Source organism: Monodon monoceros, unplaced genomic scaffold, assembly GCF_005190385.1.
Source record: "Monodon monoceros isolate NGI ecotype Baffin Bay Population unplaced genomic scaffold, NGI_Narwhal_1 Super_Scaffold_18, whole genome shotgun sequence".
Lineage (NCBI taxonomy): Eukaryota > Metazoa > Chordata > Mammalia > Artiodactyla > Monodontidae > Monodon > Monodon monoceros.
In genome coordinates this window covers 120,915,200-120,931,188 of record NW_021703774.1, presented here as the reverse complement: position 1 = coordinate 120,931,188, position 15,989 = coordinate 120,915,200, and the positions used below count along the sequence as shown (strand labels likewise).

Genomic DNA, 15,989 nt, shown 5'->3' with positions numbered 1-15,989 from the left:
ATAGGGGTGAACGTTGTACTATTATTCTTTGAGTTTATATTTTATTCTACAATCAATTTTTTTTTAAGTCAGTGTTGGTTTTGCCATTGTCCTGAAGTAAGTAGTCATTAGGCTAGATAGGATGAGAATGAAAAATCAGAAATTAAACTACAAATGGAATGCGGAATCAAGGATAATAAGTGGTGAAGAAGTCTTAGTCAGTACCCCATATGAGTCTGCTTCTCAAAGTCTCTGCCGAAGGTTTTTTAAATCTTATCTGTATGCCAAGGGATACTACTATGATGCTACTACTAGGATAATACTACTGTGTAGTACTAGTACTGTGATACTACTGTGATCAGAAAGTACTGTGATGCTGCAGAGATTCCGCGGGAAATCCATTTTAGAAAGACTATGATTGAACTTGTGGCTCTCTGTTCTAGTTGTTGTGTCTTTTGAACTAATATTGGTAATACCTATGGCTATGCCTAGCAGTGCTCCAAGCATTACAGGAGAACCAATATGGGTACCCTCCAACCTGTGGATCCAGAGGTTTAGATATATAACATAAACAAAATGTGTTCATCTATCAGAAAGAATTTTGCCCCTGTATCCACCATCATTGTTCTATGTACCTGAGAGTGGCTAATATATGGCAAAGTGTTGAGGGTGTTAAATCCTAGCCTCTTTTTTCAGTGGCATAATAGTAGGAGGTAGTTTTTAAATTCTCCCTTGCTATGTCAGTCTCCAAAATCTCAAATTCTGGTGTCCATTACTTCAAAAAGTCTGGGAATTACTGCTAGAAGAGCATGTCACAGTAAGGTAAATCCACCCTCACACCCTCAAATTCCAGACAGTACTACTTGAGCACTTTGAGAATTGCTGTTAAAAACTTTAGTTTTTAACAAAAGTGCTCAGAAGGAGTATCTGCATTTTAGAGTCGTATCACATCATTGCTTTTACTGCTTCAGTCTATTGGATTAAGTCACAGTCACCATGGTAAGAACTATGAGGTACCATGCATTAAATACTACCTGTGTCAGGCATTGTGCTAAATGCTTTCATGTATTTGTTCGTCTTATGTTAACAACAATCATATGAGGTAAACACTATTATTTTCGTCCACTTTAATGAAAGAAGAAACTGAATTTAGACTTTCTCAGTTAGAGACTTGGAGTTGAGGTTAGATTACTTGCCAAGATCACATGGGTGACTAAATATTTTAGATGACTCTCCTAAATGTAACCGAATATAGTATGAAGGTCATAATGTAAAATATAAACGAAAACCATTTTCATTTTAAAGTCAGACATTGTACTCTGATTTGGTAGCATTCTCCATAAGGATGACAAGGCTGTTTTTCTCTAAATCTGAAATGACAAACTCTGTTAAAAGTATTGAGAGTCTTAAAAAGCTTTAATATCCCTGAGAAGATTTTAAATTGAAGGACAATACCTGTAAGGGTATGTTAAAATGCTGGAGCAGGAAAACATTGCAGCAAAAAGGCTGAAGTGACATATTAAAACAAATGAAACTTAAAACATTTCTCTTCTTGAAAGAGTAACCAAGAAACTTTAAAATTCCAGTGATATTAAATCTGAAAATTCTTTAATATGTAAAGACTAGACATTCAAAGGTCTCTTTCAGCATTAGTGACCCTTCCCTCCTCAAGTGTCTGTTATTCTAGGTTAAGTGCATAATGACTTGGCAGTTAGAATAATAAAGGTGGGTATCAAGGGTCAACATCAGGATGTACATAGTTGAAGAAGAAGGTATAAAAATGTAGCTAATTTAGTCTTGGCTCACAGACATGCCCCTTATGCTGAACTTGCCCATGATTTTCTCACATCTACAATGCCAGCCATTGCAAGCTCAGCCATTAAGAGCTTCAGGATTTCCAGATGCTCGTCATCTCTGAGGCATGCCCAGGAACTCATTAGCAGAAACTAAAAGAAATTATGTGGGGTTTGATCATTTTTATGTTCTTTTAATTCTTTCTTTCACAGGCCCCCAAATCGAAATTTTTGCTTTTTCAGACCATATGACGTATTAACATTTTTTTTAATTTATTAACATTCATTCCTTATTATAATTTTGCCATTTGTCATGTTTCTTAGTATAATGCATTTTACTGTTTCTTTTTATACATATATAGAAAGATCAAGTCTAAAATATCTTTTGAAAATCTTAAATTGTTTTGCTATTGACTATACAACCACACCATCATTTGTGTTTAAAACAACTGAATCAAACTACTACTGGGATTGATTTTTCACTTGGTAACAAAAATCAGTCTGTTGCAGAATTTTTCACAGGATAAGAATAAATTTATGTCATTTTTAAATAAGTAGATGTTTAAAAGAAAATCAACTTAAGAAAAATCAAGCTATACATTTAGTAATTTAAATAAAATCATTTTATTATGCTATAAAAAATCTTATCTAAAATGTATAATCTTTAAGTTGTAGTCATTGAAAAGTAATTTTCTCCAAAATTACTGCCTTTAAAAACAAATATTTCTATCAGTACTCTATATATGTACAACTGAAATAAATGTAACTACAATTATTGGCTTTTATATTTAACTGAGAATGGACATTATTGCTCTTGGAATCCCTTATATCAAAGGCAGAGGACGGGAGGTGCGGCAGGGGCGGAAGGCAGATGTAACTCACTTACACAGAAATGGAAAGTCTGGAATAGACAAGAAAGATAGGTGAAGATTTAAATATTAGAAAACATAGGAATGGCAACAAGTAGAACAAATCCTGAAGCTATAAGAGAGCAAGTCAAGGTGTGGATGAAGCAGATATGAAAATCAACTGGGTAAACCTTAACATATGAGAGATAAGAGACAGGAAATAGAAATGTTTCCTATTTCCATCAATAACATGAAAGTCAAGCATATCTGCTCTAGTTTAAGTAATATTGAAATTCTAAAAAAATGGTTTTTAAACTTTAGTGAATGTCAATGCCGTAGCTAAACTCTCCTTTTGTACAGAAAGAAATAGGTCAAGTAGTGTAAGTTTCACCTGAGGCTTTGTATTTTTTCCCTCCTAAAGCAATATGCCTCATTAACAGTGAAGAATGCCCAGGAGTAATGCCTCGACTTCATCAGTTCATAAGCAAACAAAACCAATATTCTCTATTACTGTGAGTAATGCCAAGCACAATCCTGGCTCCCTCTTTTCTGATTTTCTTTCCCAAGCCTCATTTTTCTCCTCTGATGGGAGGAAATTTTGCACTGGTTGCAGTAAATTTTTCTTCTGGTAGACTGGGTCATCACTGAAACTCAAAAACAGACTGCAGGGCTTCCCTGGTGGCGCAGTGGTTGAGAATCCTCCTGCCAATGCAGGGGACACGGGTTCGTGACCCAGTCTGGGAAGATCCCACATGCTGCGGAGTGGCTGGGCCCGTGAGCCATGGCCGCTGAGCCTGCGCGTCCGGAATCCTGCATATAGAGTCATTTTGAACTCCAAACATTTTTATAAACATTAGGAAAAGAGATCTTTTTGAGTCAGCTGGTAGGTTGAGATTCTCCTTGCTTCCCTCAACCATCCTCTTCCTATCACCCTCACTCATGTTGGTGTCACTTCTACTGAGGCTGCTGGACTTCAAGAAGAAATAAATAGCAGTCAAATGCATTTGCTATCAGTGAGCTTTGCCCCCAAAACGAGAAGTGAGTCAGTGAAAGGGTAGATTGATGCAGTCATACAATTATAGATTTTTTAATTATCAAAAACAAATAAACAAAAACTTTTAGCACTATCTGTTGCCCCCAGAGAGACATTTCTTACACAAATATATTGGGTTTTTCTTTTGACCAAAAGCCACTTTTTTCAAGGGACATAAGTTTAAAAAGGAAAGCAGAACTGTGGGAAAACACCAAAGGTGTCCAAATGAAAAAGAACCTCTAACCCTAGCAGAACTTTGACTCTCTAGATCAATGATAATGCAACTCCACTTTCCTTTGAGTTTCGGTATTGAGAAATAATCTGGAACTGAATATTTGTGTGAATAGTAAGTATCCACACCTTAATTTCACCCTTAGATTGAAAAGGGAGTTTTAAGCAACAGTTCCAATCACACCAGTTGCCTGAAAGGTGAACATACCCACTGTCATAAATATCACTCCAGGTTAGGAAGGATTAGGAATAAAGTAAGTAGATGAAAATTATATCTTAGGGGACTTCTGTGATTAAGGATCAACTATTGATGACATTTTTAGGCATCTATCAAACATGTATTGAAGGCTCATTGAAATTTTTATGCTTATATTTAGTGTCTATATTAAGACAGCCACTAATTTCCCTCCCTAACAAATACATGCCTCTCTCTCTACCACACTAGCCTCAGCATGGTCTTTATGGAATAAATATGTCATTGTTCTAGAACAGGATAAAAATGCACTGTTTGGGGTTGTACAAGTTAAAATATATAGAACATTCCAAAGAACAATTACAGGAGTTGTAAGCTAAGGGTTCAAATCTAGTCTTGAGAATTTCATATTGCACTTCTTTTGGGTTTACCAGTATCAGAACTGTTATTCAGATGAACTAAATGTACTCTTTTTTAAAAAAGCTTATTGATTGATGATTGTGTTACCTTTTCCAGTGTGCCCATGAAGCCATGCCTTTTGCTATACTAGAGAAATAAGAATGAATACATCCAATTAGATTCAAATCTCCCTATAATTGGAAATTATTTATGTAAGAGAGAGAAGGCTGAAAATATATAAAGACTTGCTTGCTAAACAAGAATTAATTGCCAAAGCAAGAGCACATGGCCAGTAAGAAGTCAAAAATTTCATGAAAATGGGATCTGTCAGAGGCAGTTCCATACACTTAGTGGCTAAATCAGGAAGAAGCTTTTGAAAAAAATCAATGAAATAATTTTCTGTATTTAATGATCCATTTCAAATACTCCTTTTGTTAATCTGAACAGCCAGGATGATATATTTTAATCAGTTGATTTTAGTATTATTTAATTCATAGGTATTTTTAAAACTTATTCTATTCCTATTATGTAATTAAATTTGTTCTAAAAAATAGTGCAGGTAGGAAGTTGTAGAAATGTGAATGGAAAATTCTTCCCTAACTTACAGCAAGAATGACAGCTGAATATTGTTTAGTTTCACAGTCGCTTTTGTATTGGATTTTCATACTTAATACAACATTAATTCTTTAATTCACAAAGCACGTTATTTTATCTCCTAATACCAGTGCAACAATATAGCTATCTCCAGTAGTGTGGGACATTACTGTCATAAAATCAGGAGATTGTTCTTATCCAGACTGACTCTAAATTATTTCCTTAATAAAAGTGCAAACCCGAAGAGTGTCTATCAAATGGCTATTAAGTAAGAGGAAAAAAAAAGAAATCTTGCCACAGATCAAAGCAATAGAAAACAGTGGTAGATTAAAACTACTTACTTCATCAATTCTTAACATAGGTGTTCCTTAACACAAATGACTATTCTACTTCAGAAAATGGAGCTAACTCAATAACATTTATACTATCTTCATTTCAGAAGAAATATAAAAGCAAAAGTAAAATGTGAAATTAATCCATTGTAATGAAAATGACCGTGATTGAGTATGTAATTTGAAGACCTAAACCACATGACAACTGGCAGATGATCAAGGATTGCTGCCAAATAGAGGATGTCAAAATGATAAGGTGCCATTTCTTGACACTTGATTTTTATCTGACTTACTCCACTACCTTTAGGTTCCTAGAAATCTTAAGGGCAAAATAAGTAATTGTCAAACTTTTATTGTTAGTGCTAACATCTTCCTTTTCATTTTATTTCAGGAATGTAAAAGTCAGCATCATCACACAACAAACTGTAGGTGGAATGTGTAGATTTAGCTCTAATTTCACCATTTTTTCTATTATGGATCCTCTGTTGTTTTTTTCATTTTGATTAATAATTTCCAATTCCAGAGCTATGTTTTATAAGTTGACATTTAATCACAGAAAAATTTGCTTATAGAGATACGCTAAGCCACAAATGACTGCCTGCACATATCAGCCAGCTGCCGTCCTAAGGCATATGCACTGAAGGGAAAGGCCCTATTGCCTCACTTTTTTATCTGTCATTTGAAGCACTGGAGTATATTACCAGTATTTGGCTCTAAAAAATTTAAGATCAGCAAATAATTTGAATCCCATCCCCCAATACTGCACTGTGCCAGCAGAATGCACTGTCACCAAGTCCCTAGGGCAAGAGAAACAGCAACTTCCTACCCCCTCTCCTTCAAGCTTCAGAGCTCCCTTTCATGTATTTGTAAAAGTTTGTCCTCTAATGTCCAAACGGGAGAACATAGATTTTTGGCATCAAAATTGCCCTAGCTGAATACAAACACCACAAGAGGAAAAAAATAAAGCTTAACAGTTTGGTTGTCATAATCATAAAACAGTATCTACAATACATATTAGGCATTGTACTAAGGTGCTTGACATAAATACACTCTTATCTTCAAGACAACATTATTCTGCTTCGTTTGATATGATCACATGATTTTTCTTCTGTAGCCCATTAATACAAGGCATTGCATTGGTTGATTTTCAAATATTGAAAAAGCTTTGTATTATTCAAGTAACCCCCACTCAGCCATTGATGTTTCTTTTTATATATTGCTGAATGCTATTTGCCAATATTTTGTTAAGGACTTTGGCATCAGTATTCTAAAGGATATTAGTCTGTAGTTTTCTTTTTCTTTTTTTTTTTTTTTTTTGTACTGTCCTTATGTGGTTTTATTCACAAATTGAGACACTTTTCTGCCTCATCTATTATCTGGAAAAGTATGTATGTGCAGAATTACTGCTGACTCCTATTTAAATGTTTGATAGATTTCTCCAGTGTAACCATCTGGGCCCAGAGGTGTTTTTCCTGGAAGTTTTTAAATTATATCCAACCTTGATAGTTTCAGGACTATTCAAATTACCTAGTTCATATTGTGTGAGTTATAGTAGTTTGTGTTTTTTGAGGAAATGAATCATTTCATATGAGTTGTCAAATTTACTTATGTAGAGTTATTTGTAGTATTATACCTTATTATCCTTATGATGTCTGCAGGGCCTTTATTGATATCCCCTTCACTCTTGATTTTGGTAATTTGTGTCTTTCTTTTTCTTTTTCAGTCTTGCTAGAAGTATGTCAATTTTATTGATCTTTTCAAAGAATCAGCTCTTTGTTTTATTCATTTTATCTGTAATTCATTTTGTTTCATCAATTTCTGAACTTTTTTATTATTTCCTACCTTCACTTGCTTTTGATTTATTTGACTTTTATTTTTCTAAGCTATTGAGGTAGTATCTTAATTACTGATTTGAGGTGTCTTCTTTTCTAGTATATGCACTACTTTAGCTGTATTTTGCAAATTTGCATTTACATTCAGTTCAATGTATTGTTTTATTTCCCTTGAGACTTCCTCTCTGATCCATGAATTATTTAGAACTACATTGTTTAGCTCCCAAGTGTTTGAATATTTTCCTTTTATTTTTCTATCATTCATTCCTAGTTTGATTTATTGTGGCTGGAGAACACATTCTGTGTGATTTCAGTTCTTTAAAATTTGTTGAGATTTGTTTTCCAAATCAGGATATAGTCTTAGTAAATATTCTGTAGGAACTTGAAGAGAATGTGTATCCTGCTGCTGTCAGATAGAATGTTCTGTAAGTGATAATTAGATCTGGTGGGTTGATGGTATTGTTGAATTCTTCTTTTTCTTGCTAATTTTCAGTCTAGTTCTTCTATCAGTTGTTTAGAGAAGGGTGTTGAAATCTCCAACTATAACAATAACGAATTTGTCTATTTTTTTCTTAGTTCCATCAATTTTGCTTTACACATTTGCACCTCTGTTGTTTGTTGTGTATACATTTAGGATTGCTATGTCTTCTTGGTGGATTGACTCTTCTTCATCCTATAAAATTCCTCTTTATTCCTAGTACATTTTCTTTGCTCTGAAATCTACTTTATCTAGTATTAATGTAGCCACCTCTCATTTCCTTTAATTCATATTTGCATGATATTTATTTTTGATTCTTTTAATATCTACCTGCCTAGCTCGTTATATAGTTGAAGTGACTTCTTATAGTCTGCATATAGTTGAATAATGTTCTTTAATCCAGCCTGCCAAGATCTGTCTTTTAATTTGTGTATTTAATCTCTATGCATTTAATTTAATTTGACACATTAAGGTTTAGGTCTTAATTTAAGTTCTTTTTTTCTGTTTGTTCTCTTTTTATGCTTCTCTAATTTATTTTTCCTGCTTCTTCTGAGGTGTTTGAATTCTTTTTAGAATTTAATTTTGATTTTTCTACAGTGTTTCTAGTATATCTTTTTGTGTAGATTTTTTAGTTATTGTTCCTGGTATTGCATTACATATACATAACCTATAAGAGTCTACTAGCATCATCACTTAGCAGTTCAACTGAAGTATAGAAACCTTACCTTCTTTTATGTCCCTTCACCCTCCTCAGTGTATAATTGTCTTAAATATTTCCTCTATATACATTTAGAATCACCTCAGACAGTAACATAATTTTACTTCAATCATCAAACATAATTTTGAAAATTCAAGAGGAAAAAGAGAGCTTTTTTTTTACCCATATATTTGCTTGCCATGTTCTTTCTCCTTTCCTAATGTTCCAAATTTTCTTCTTTTATCATTTTCTTTTGATTTATAGAAATTCCTTTAGCTATTATTTTAGGATAAGTCTAGTGGTGACAGATTCTCTTCATTTTCCCTCATCTGAGAATGTTTCAATTTCCCTTTAATTACTGAAGAATATTTTCACAAGTATAGGATGTTGGGGTGACAATTCTTTTCCTTCAGCACTTGAAAAATATTGTGTCACTTCCTCTGTCCTCCATGGTTTTTGATGAGATGTCCACTGTCATTCAAATTGTTTTTCCTCTATAAGTAAGACGTCATTTTTCTCCAGCTGCTTTTAAGATTTCTCCTTTGTCTTTAGTTTTCACAAGTTTGATTATCATGTGTTTGTGCATGGATTTCTTTGGGTTTACCCTGTGTGGGATTCTCTCTGCTTCTTAAATCTATAAGATTTGCCAAATTTTTCAGCCATTATTTCTTCTTTTAATTTTTCAGCTCCACTTTCTTTCTCCTCTTTTTTGATAATATTACTGTTGGAACTTTTGAACAGAGTCTCTGAGACTGTTCATTTTTTTTCAATGTGTTTTCTCTCCGTTACAGATTAGATAATTTCTACTGTCTTATCTTTCAGTTTATTGTTTCTTTCCTCTATTCTCTACATTCTGATGTTAAGTCTACTCACAGAGCTTTTCAGTTATTGTATTTCCCAGCTCTAAAATTTCTATTTGTTTCTTCTTTACATCTTCTGTTTCTTTGCTAAGACATTATTCTAAGAAAACTTCTTCAGAAGTTTTCTATGTTTTAGTTTTTTTCAAGCATGTGTGTAATTGGTCATTGAAGCACTTTTTAAATTGTTGTCTTAAAAATTTTTGTCAGGTAATTCTAATTTCTGTCTTCTCAATGTTGGCCTTTATTGGTTGTCTTTTTTCATTGTTTGAGATCTTCCTGGTTCTTGGTATGATTGAAACCTAGACGTTTTCATATTATGTTATAAAACTCTGGATTATATTTAACCATCTGTTGCAGCTGGCCTTCTCTGACACCACTCCAGTTGGGGAATGGTGGAGCACCTCATTTTGGCCAAGTGGAGGTACAAGTTCAATTTTTCCATTTAGCATCCAGTGACACTTGAGGCAAAGTCTCCTCTCCTCCAAAGTTATTGCTAGGTGGGGATTGAAGTTCCAGCTCCCAGATGGCCCCACTGATACCTCAGTGGGAGTAGCCTCATTACAATTGGGTGATGGAGAAAATCCTGACTCTCTACTAAGACCTCCTCTAACCACCCTAATGGTAAGGTAGAGGAGTGCCTCATTACTGCTGGGTCAGAGTGTAAATTCATGCTCCTTATGTGGTCTCCATTAACACCACTGGGTGAGGAGTGGCTTACTACTGTACTGGTCAGTGGGGATGAATGCAATGACACCTTACTTGGCCTTCTCTGACACCACCCCAGCAGGAGTGTCGTGCCTTGTTAAATCCCTATAAGGGTAGAAGTATCAGCTTCCCACTTGGCCTTTGCTGGCATTGTTGGGATGGGACCACAGTTCTTTCCATGTTGTTTGGCTGTAGTAGAGCAATCTAAAAGTTTTCTGTCTTGCTAGGATGCCCCTTTTTCCTGGTTCTTTGGCTAGAGAGAGTAGGCTTTTGTTAGGGCTTTTGTTGTCTGCACTGGCTGGCATTTTAGGGGATGCCCACTTTTTCAACTCCTAGTCTGGGATATATGACACAAAAATAAAACCTGAGAAATTTACCACCATCTTGTTACTTGGTCCTTAGCTTCTTCAGTCTACTTCCCAGAGTTTTCCTATATTTGTTTATGTACAATGTCCAGAGTTTTTCATTGTTCTTAATGGAGGGAATAGGGAACAGTATATCTACTCCACATACCAGAAGCAGAAATCCTACTGTCTCAATTTCTAAAACCTAAAGTGCATGTTAAAAAAAACAAAGGAAGGAGAAACACTGCAGAGTACATGGTGCAGATAGAAAGTGATAGGACTGTTTTGTTGTTGTTTTACAAAATTACTGAAACTGACTCATTTAAATGAGTGCTGATGTTTCCTTGAAATCAGTTACTTAATTATCCTTTGTATGTAATTCCGTATTGTTGACGCTGACCCCAAACATCTTTAGAACTCTTTTGAACTTAATTTTAGAGAATGAGTTGTACCCATTTGAATATTCCCAGTGGCATAAACTGTCATCCTTTGAGGCTGTGTTTGATTTTTGGGAGCACCACAAGTGGTCCAAGAGCAAAGATGGGTAGTAAAACTGATAACCAAATTGAGTAATAAACTTCTCAGTCTAACACTCTCTTCTAAGAAAATAGTGTGAACCAAAACTTTATTGTAGTGAAAAAGTCATTTATTTTATACCATACAAAACCTCCCAAACATTTCAAATTTCCACATAATAAGCCTGATGAGCTGTGAGATGAATTGCGTATGAACAGTGCCATTTGGTATCAAATCACATATCTTTTCTGTGGCTTTGACATAAATATTTCCTTGGGTCCTATGGATATTGAAGTTTTCCCCATAAACCTTGACAGTATGGTTTTGGGTCAACTTGAAAACATCATATTCCATCACTATTCTCAAATACATGTTATTTTGTCCAACCTCCCATTGAAAGTTCAAAACAAATGTCAAATCTCTATTTCTTTTTATCATTCAAAATGTGTACCTCAGCCTTTATAGAAACCTTCATGTTCAAATTCTCCTTCAGTATGAGTCAGTGTCCTCATAGCTAACCCTCTATCTGAACGAATCCAGTCTCGATATTTCCTACATTTTCATCAGTCCTTTGTACTTCATCATGAGCACCCTTATTACCTTTCTTAAGCCTCTGTGCCAGTCAAAATAACTTACTCTTTACAGTCCCTCCACACCATAATTGTCCCTTTAGATGTCTTGTGTCATTCATATTTGCTTACCTTCACAAAGAATTTAGTGTTAATTCTTTGCTTTCTATAGCTGTCATCCCCCATCCTCATTTATTGTACCTGGCAGCCCCAAAAAAGAGTGAAAAAACTGCTACTGATGTGAACAGAATCATTTTACAGAATGTTCCTTCCATGCCCACTTTATGCTTTGCCAAGCCATCTGTGAACATGAGTGTCATTATTTCATAATTATGGAAAGATTACTAAATACACAGAGTATCCTCCTAATTGCTCAAGTATAAAGTTCTAAGTCAAATACGTAGGATCTAAAATAGATAATAGACCTAATTCAATAAGTAGGAATGGCCCTTTGGCAAATTGAAGAGCTGCTAAAGAAATTTAATATATCCTTCCTTAACAATCAGACCCTTCTGTTCCTTTCTGTGGTTTCTTTTCATTTCATAGTTCAACTATTGTAGGAAGAGAGACAATTCTGGGGAATGGTGGTTGCAATGTAATTTTGTGTTTAAGAGCATGAACTCTGATTGCCAGACAGCCTTGGTTCAAATCCCAGTCCGGCCAGTTTACCAGTTGTGCAAATTACTGGGGAAAGTTACTTAACCTCTCCAAGCCTTAGTTTCCTCCTCAGTAAAATTAAGTAATAGTAATTAATAATAATTATCCCTTAATGCTATTGTAAGGATTAAAGGAGGCAATATGTATAAGGTAAGTTTTAGTACATTATCTAGCACCTAGTATTTGAATAGTAGCCATTGTTTCTTAAGTGCCAGTTACTGTGCCGGTTATTAAAGATGGTAAGTAAGATGTGGTGCTTGCCCTCAAAGAGTTTCAAATCAAAGCATAATTAAAGTTTAAACTGTCCCATCAGAAGGAAAAAATAAACCATAAAAATAAGTCTAAAGGCTATTATAGTTCTATAATATCTATGTTTTTTTTACCCTTAGATAGACCATTACCAGAATATTCTAATCAATGAAAGTATTATTAAGCAGTCATTATTGACTTTCTAATGGATTGTGCATTGTGGGACTAAAGCTATGTTCTGGAGCTCTCTAAGTTTTTCTGGGTATAAAAATTCTTTGCTTGCCTGTCACTTTCAATTAAACAACCAGTCTTCCTCTTTCCCATTGGCTCAAGGACTAACTGAAGACCCATGAGTATTATACCAGTGGATGTGAGAAGCAGATATAAATGTAAAATCAATTGCTTGTTCAGTAGCCAGGCCAGTCAGCCTTAGTCCACCTACACCCCCAGTTCCTCTAGCTCCAGGAAATCGTTTTCTCTAACTAAATAATCAGGCCAGTGACTTCATTCAGAGTACAGCAGCCCCAAATGTGACACTGGGTTTATCATGGCTTTCCTTGCCTACCAAACAAGAGAACATGAAATTCCAAGGAGGTAGGAGAGAATTGAATTTGCAACAAGGAAAAACTCGACCAGAAGGGTGTTCAGTCTTCTAGAATGGCTGAGAAAGTTGTGACATCTTTCATTTAGATTTCTGAGAAGGAAATAGATACATTAGAGAAATACACATTTGCCCTTTATGAGGTTATCTTAGTTGTGATTATGATATCGTAATTTTCTGATCCCTGGTTGCATTAGACAGTATTAGATTGATAATTGTTTTGTTATTGTGCTGTTATAGCCTGAAACTTTTTTTTGCATCTTTTCTTCCAGTTTCTCATGACTGAAATATCTTTACTGTTTTTGAATGTAAAAAGTTGTACATGATAAGACAATCAGTTGGATATCTAAAATATAACAAATGATTTTTTCTTTCCCTTGCATATTGCTAAATAATAATTTTGAATATTTTCTTCACTGAAATTACCTCTTGTTTGGAATCAAACAACATGCCTTCCCTCTCCAAATGATTTTGCATGATCACTGTCATCTCCTATGTCTCTTATGTTGCTCTTCTTTAAGAACTTTAAAATAATTAAAATTCATCTTTTCCTTGAATACTTGTTTAATAATTTTTCCTTTATACCTCCAATCTGACTTTTTCATAGTAAGTAAAAATCTTGATTAGTCAGGAAAATTCACAAACTTTCCTAACTAATGAATTCTAAGGTGAAATTTACTTTTAAATTCCAAATTGCCTACCCTTAAAAGGTCAAAAGAAAGACAATGGATTCAGGAAGTAATTCCTCAGATCCTTCCCTAATAATGGGTGAAGTACCAAGCACAGCATTAAAACGTAGGTTTAAAAGTATTAAAGATAAGCATTCACTTCCCATGTTAGACCTCCATGTTAAACCATACTTAATTTTAAAAGGCACGTTCTAGGGGACTTCCCTGGGTGTCCAGTGGTTAGGACTCTGCCCTTCCACTGCAGGGGGCACAGGTTTGATCCCTGGTCGGGGAATTAAGAGCCCCACAAGCTGCGAGGCATGGCTAAATAAATAAATAAATGGCATGTTCTAGGTTATCAGCTCACAAACAGAACTGCTTGCTTGACAGAAAAGATATCAGGTAGAATGACTCAAGGAGCCCATGCTAGAATGAAGGTAAGAAAATCGGAATGAACGAGAAACAGGATTAGGCACCAGTCATTTAAAGATGGGAGACCAAAGTAAGCATGCCCTTTCTCCTCTAGCAACCACCCTCAAGGGCTGATAAATGATCATTGTTGTTTTAAATGAGGTACTGATGAGTCTCTCTGAAAGCTCATGTGAAGATGATCTGCATGCAGAGTTCACTTTAAAGACCTTTCCATATCTAGTGCCTCTACAGGCTACAGATATTCGCAGGAATTTATCACATGATTAATTTTTAATGGAACTTAAAGATTGCAAAAACCATACTCTTGATTTAATATTGCAGAAAATTAATAAATATTGATTATACTCACCTGAACAAGCTTCCTGTACATGTGTGTGGCATAAAGGCAAATATGCAATTCAATTCTTTTGCTGCAGAATTAGAAAGTAGTTTCTATAATTTTCTCCCTGATGTTTCATATATTACATCTCTCTCCCTGCTATTATTCTAAATGAAATGCCAGATAGAACTCCACTTTATTTTTTAAGTTGTGACTTCTTTTTCTTCTTGAGATTTTCCAAACTGAACTTTGTTTCCTTAAAATGGGGGCTAAAATAAGCTTTGGCAAGCCATCAGATGACAAGTGTATTTAACATGACCTTGCTCCGATATTAGCATTTTCACAAACCACAGCAGGCAGACCCTTACTGTTTTTTCATTATGCTTCCTAGCCATGGCTGAAAGCCCAAATGATGCCACTTTACTTACTGGAGAGGTATTCTGTACATTTTTTTTTTCTACTTTAATCACATCCTTTCAACACCACAAATCTTCTGACAGATTATCTTCTCCACAGGCAGGCAGCCACATCCAGACCTTGATGGGGTCCCAGAGCCTTCAACATCGTAGCCGGGAGCAGCAGCCATATGAGGGAAACATAAACAAAGTAACCATCCAGCAGTTTCAGTCACCATTGCCTATTCAGATCCCCTCTTCACAGGCCACCCGGGGACCTCAGCCTGGACGGTGCTTAATTCAAACTAAAGGGCAAAGGAGTATGGATGGCTATCCAGAGCAGGTGAGTAGAGCTTTTATAATTGATAAATGTTCAGGAAATATTTGGGGAAAGTCCCATAAATCCGTGGTTTGCCTTCCCTCATTAATGTAGTTTGGGACACATTAATGCTGTCACCATGTTGAATGGAGTAGAGCACTCTTTTTAGGGATTTTATCATTATTTTCATTGGTTAAGGACTACAACATATAGTAATTGATGGTTGGTAAAATGCCCATTTCACATAAAGAAAAATTGATGAATTGGAATAGTTTTTTCTGGTTTATCCTGCACCTCCTTCTGCCCACTCCCAACTCCAATTTAGCTCTGCAGCACAGCTTTTGAATGTTACAAAGAGCTTCAATGGATTAGGTATATTTACCAAGGCCTTTGGTGAAATTGACAGTGTAAAAACTAAACTGTATATTCCCCTCGATTTGTGGAAACATTTTTTAAAACTTTTATCTTCTGATTTTTGAGTAATACAGAGATAAAGTTTTGCTATGAACAGAATGATAAAGAGCAGTTAGGAAGGAAACATTTATGAAATGCTCCAAAAGCTATTGATAAGTGCCATGTAGTAAAAAAAAATTGCTGCTCCTCTGACCTATTTAAATTAGGATCTGGTTTTCCATTGTAGACTCTGCTTTTCTTTCTTAAGGCCAGAACACTGAATAAGATCTCACCTGTTGAGTCATATTAAGGTTAGAAAGTAAGACATCAAGATATTAATACTCTCAGAAAATTAATTTCTCTTATTAATTAGTAAGAGAAATTAATTTAATTTAAATTAATTTCTCTTATTTCATTCTTCAGATAATTAGGCAAAGCTCCCACTGACTTCTCTAACCCCTTAATATGGTTTATAAAGATTTCACTTTATTATTGCTTATTCAAAGCTTCACGTATCACCGTCCTTATTTTCTAAACATATCAGACAAGATTA

General features: G+C 35.0%; 1 protein-coding gene across 4 annotated transcripts in view; it reads left to right on the top strand.

The window, feature by feature from the left end:
• Positions 1–15,989, top strand: part of LRRC7 (leucine rich repeat containing 7) — a 499,978-nt gene that overhangs the window by 431,086 nt on the left and 52,903 nt on the right. For all 4 annotated transcript variants that reach the window (XM_029228809.1, XM_029228810.1, XM_029228806.1 and 1 more), the window contains one exon: positions 14,846–15,067. In XM_029228809.1, the coding sequence (XP_029084642.1) occupies positions 14,846–15,067 (222 nt within the window). The remainder of the gene's footprint in view (positions 1–14,845; positions 15,068–15,989) is intronic.